The 2,984-nt window shown below is 55.9% G+C and overlaps 1 protein-coding gene across 1 annotated transcript; it reads right to left on the bottom strand.

Annotated features, from left to right (window-relative positions):
- Positions 1-539: 539 nt before the first annotated feature.
- On the bottom strand, positions 540-2,146 carry BJ171DRAFT_606983 (uncharacterized protein; the record flags this gene model as incomplete). The annotated part of the gene is made up of 2 exons (XM_053115229.1): positions 2,047-2,146; positions 540-1,823 (listed from the first exon to the last, which is right to left on the bottom strand). The coding sequence occupies exon 2, from the start codon at positions 1,683-1,685 to the stop codon at positions 540-542; it is 1,146 nt and encodes a 381-aa protein (XP_052961525.1). The 5' UTR covers positions 1,686-1,823; positions 2,047-2,146.
- Positions 2,147-2,984: the final 838 nt, after the last annotated feature.

Below are 2,984 nucleotides of genomic sequence, written 5' to 3'. Positions count from 1 at the left end.
GTTGGGAGCCCGCCGACATTGTCTTTGCCCCAACGGTGGCCGCGGAGTACCACCGACGCTACCCAGACAAGCCTGGCCCCAGGAGAACTCAAGATGGAACACGCCGTAGTTTAAGGAGGAGATAGTGTGATGACCAGCATCACAACGGACCAATGAGATTGTCCCGCATGCTCTCGCCCTCCGCACCAATCATGAGTCCCCACGTGTTTGTTTGCCCCCATGCATGAGCACGCGCCGTTGCCACCCGCGTCTACTGGTTTCCTGCCTCCCCCACCGCTCGGCACATGTCCCCGGGCTGTGCCAAGCCTCTCTCGCTTGCACACCAGCCACTCTCGCACCCCCTTCTCGCTTCTCTGTGATGCTCCACCCTTCTCGCCCACTTTTGCCCCTCGACCTTCTCCCGGTCTATAAATAGCCCTGCATGTCTGAGCCTATGTTGAACACCAGTTCGAACAAAACTTGTTCTTTGGTGTTCGGGGCTAAAAGCTAATAAAGCTCATACCAAGCACTTGGTCTTCGTCCTTGCGCTTGTTCACTCCTTACATAAACACGGCTTGAACCTGTGGATCGTTTCTGGCTGCTGTGATGTCGTTCAGAGCGATCATATCAACCCAGTGGTCTGGGCGATCCCAGTTATGTGGTGCACTGGGGGAAATGCTGAGGATTTGCTGGCGTGCTATCTTGCTACCATCCCTGTACGCCATGAGCAGCCTATACTGATATGTAGCCTTGCAGGTCATCCATCGAGGGAAGCCAATCGAGTTCTTCATGCAGTAGACACTCAGAAGGTTCCTGTCCCTTTCAGGGAGACTGTGCCCCGACGATTCAGACAACCAATGCCAGATGGACGATGCATGGGGCGCATGTCGGATCCATCCATATCGGCAGATGTCGTAGATCTGCTGGACGCTGTCATGATAACCACTTCGAGCACATTCGACCAGGAGATCCAAGGCCCGGGTCGGGTTGGCATCAGTACCTCTGCCGAATCGATAGCATTCGTGGAAGGTGTACTTGATCTTCAATTTTGATGCGTCCAACGACTTGAGCCACTGAAAGTACGCCTGGGCGATCTCGACAGATGGTCCCCTGAGAAAGATGTTCCTATGATCAACGAGGAAGTCGTCGAGTGCCTCGGATCGGTTGGTCAAGACGGAAAGGCATTTGCTGTGGATTTCGCCATCGCAGAACCCGTTCTCGACGACCCACATCGCAGTGGGGATATGCTTGGCCTCGAGGAGTCGCTGCACGATATGGGATTCGGGGTTGCCAAGGCGGGTGTGGCATGCGACTCGGACGAACTCGGCCGAGACCTCGTATTTCGGAATGGTCTTGAGCCACTTGACGTCGAAGGCGACTGGCCCGGTGGGGAAATACTTGACCAGTTGGACGCAGTCATCGGAGAGGAGTCTGGTGTGGTGTTGCTTGTTGAACCACTCGGCCCAGATGCGAATCCCCACGGTCTTGGTCGAGAGCAGAGCCCTCACGTCGCTGGAAGTTGCCTTGAGCTTCGCGAGACTGCAAGCGGGGAGCATCTCGATCAGCTCAGGGATCGAGAGGACGGCCAGGAGGATGGGGTAGGTCTCTTCGATTCCCAAGGAGATCAGCTGCTCATGGAGGCGCTGGCGCTTGGTAGCCCGGGTGCTCATCGAGCGGGTGATGCGCTTGGTAACCAGGGAGGACATGGTGATGAAGGAGAGGTGCTCCAGCGACGCACACCAGGTCCCTCATATACCCTATACCCAGCGGCGCCGCTGGGGCGATTGTGCCTGTCAGAGAGGGTGTCACTCGAATTCCTGTCAGAGAGGATGTCACTCGACTTCCTGTCAGCCATGACAGATTGCCCCAATCCTGCTAGTCAGTCACGTGTCCAAAATAGAGAATCCAGCATGGAGTGTGTGTGTGCCACTACCGATCTCCAACGAGCATCACCCCCACTCCACGATTCGTGAGTTGTTCGCTCCTGTGCATTAGATTCCTGGATTCATGGAGGGGGTATGTCTGTGTTGTGCATTAGATTTTGTATGGAGTGAGTGCTATTTGTACCTTCATTGGTTCTCAAGGAGTGATGTTGTCGAGTGAGGGTGTGGTTGTGTCGGTGCTGTGCATTAGAAATGAGTTTCGTGGAGTGAGGGTCTTGTCGTCGTTGCCAGCTACCCAAAAATACAGAAAATTCAAAAAACATCATTGTCAATCCTGGCCAGAGGTTTCAGCCAGCTCATCCAGGACCCATGGAGTGAGGTGGGTTTCAGAGCGAACAAGACCACTCCATGAACCATGGAGACGTTTCGGGTCGTGTGTATTAGTGTGGATCACCCGTGCATCAGCTCTCGAGTGGGCGTGCATCAGGACGACAGAATTCTGCATTAGCCATGGAGTGGGCTGTGTATTTGATGTCCGACATCTCCCACACCACCATCGTGTAGCGGGGAGTGTAGCTGTCCAGCCCATCACATATTCACCACCTCCCCATCATCCTCCTCCGTCCTTGGCGCACCCAGCCAGCCCCTCAGTTCCCGCATCAGCGTGCGCAGCTGGTTGAAGCGAGCGGCCGACATGGTCTTGTTCATGAGGATCTCCGAGGCGGCGTCGGTGTAGAGGCCAAAGATTCGCTTGTACACCCGGTTCGAGTCGATCGGGACTGAAGAAGTCGTCAAGGCAAACTTTGCCTCGACGATGTCGTCGTTGAGATCGCAGGACTGGTCGTCAACGAAATCGAGCAAGTCGTTGAATCGTGCGCTGGCCGTGTCGGTGCGCTCGAGCTTGATGCGCTTGGCCTTGCCGACGGAGCCCCTGGTGTCCGGGGTAGGCGGGGACTCGAACAGGACGGGCGAACGTTGGCGGTTGTAGATGAACGAGGAAGACATGATCGATGAAGGTGGTGAACGAGGACCAGCGGCACCAGCGGCACCGGCGGCCCTTTTGTACCTGGTCGGTGCTATCGGACACTGCAAAGTCCGTGGTGCCCCATCTAGTTGGCGTGG

This window comes from Polychytrium aggregatum (genome assembly GCF_025602895.1).
Source record: "Polychytrium aggregatum strain JEL109 chromosome Unknown BJ171scaffold_163, whole genome shotgun sequence".
NCBI lineage: Eukaryota > Fungi > Chytridiomycota > Chytridiomycetes > Polychytriales > Polychytrium > Polychytrium aggregatum.
The sequence above is the reverse complement of the archived record's forward strand: the minus strand, read 5'-3'. Positions and strand labels throughout refer to the sequence as shown.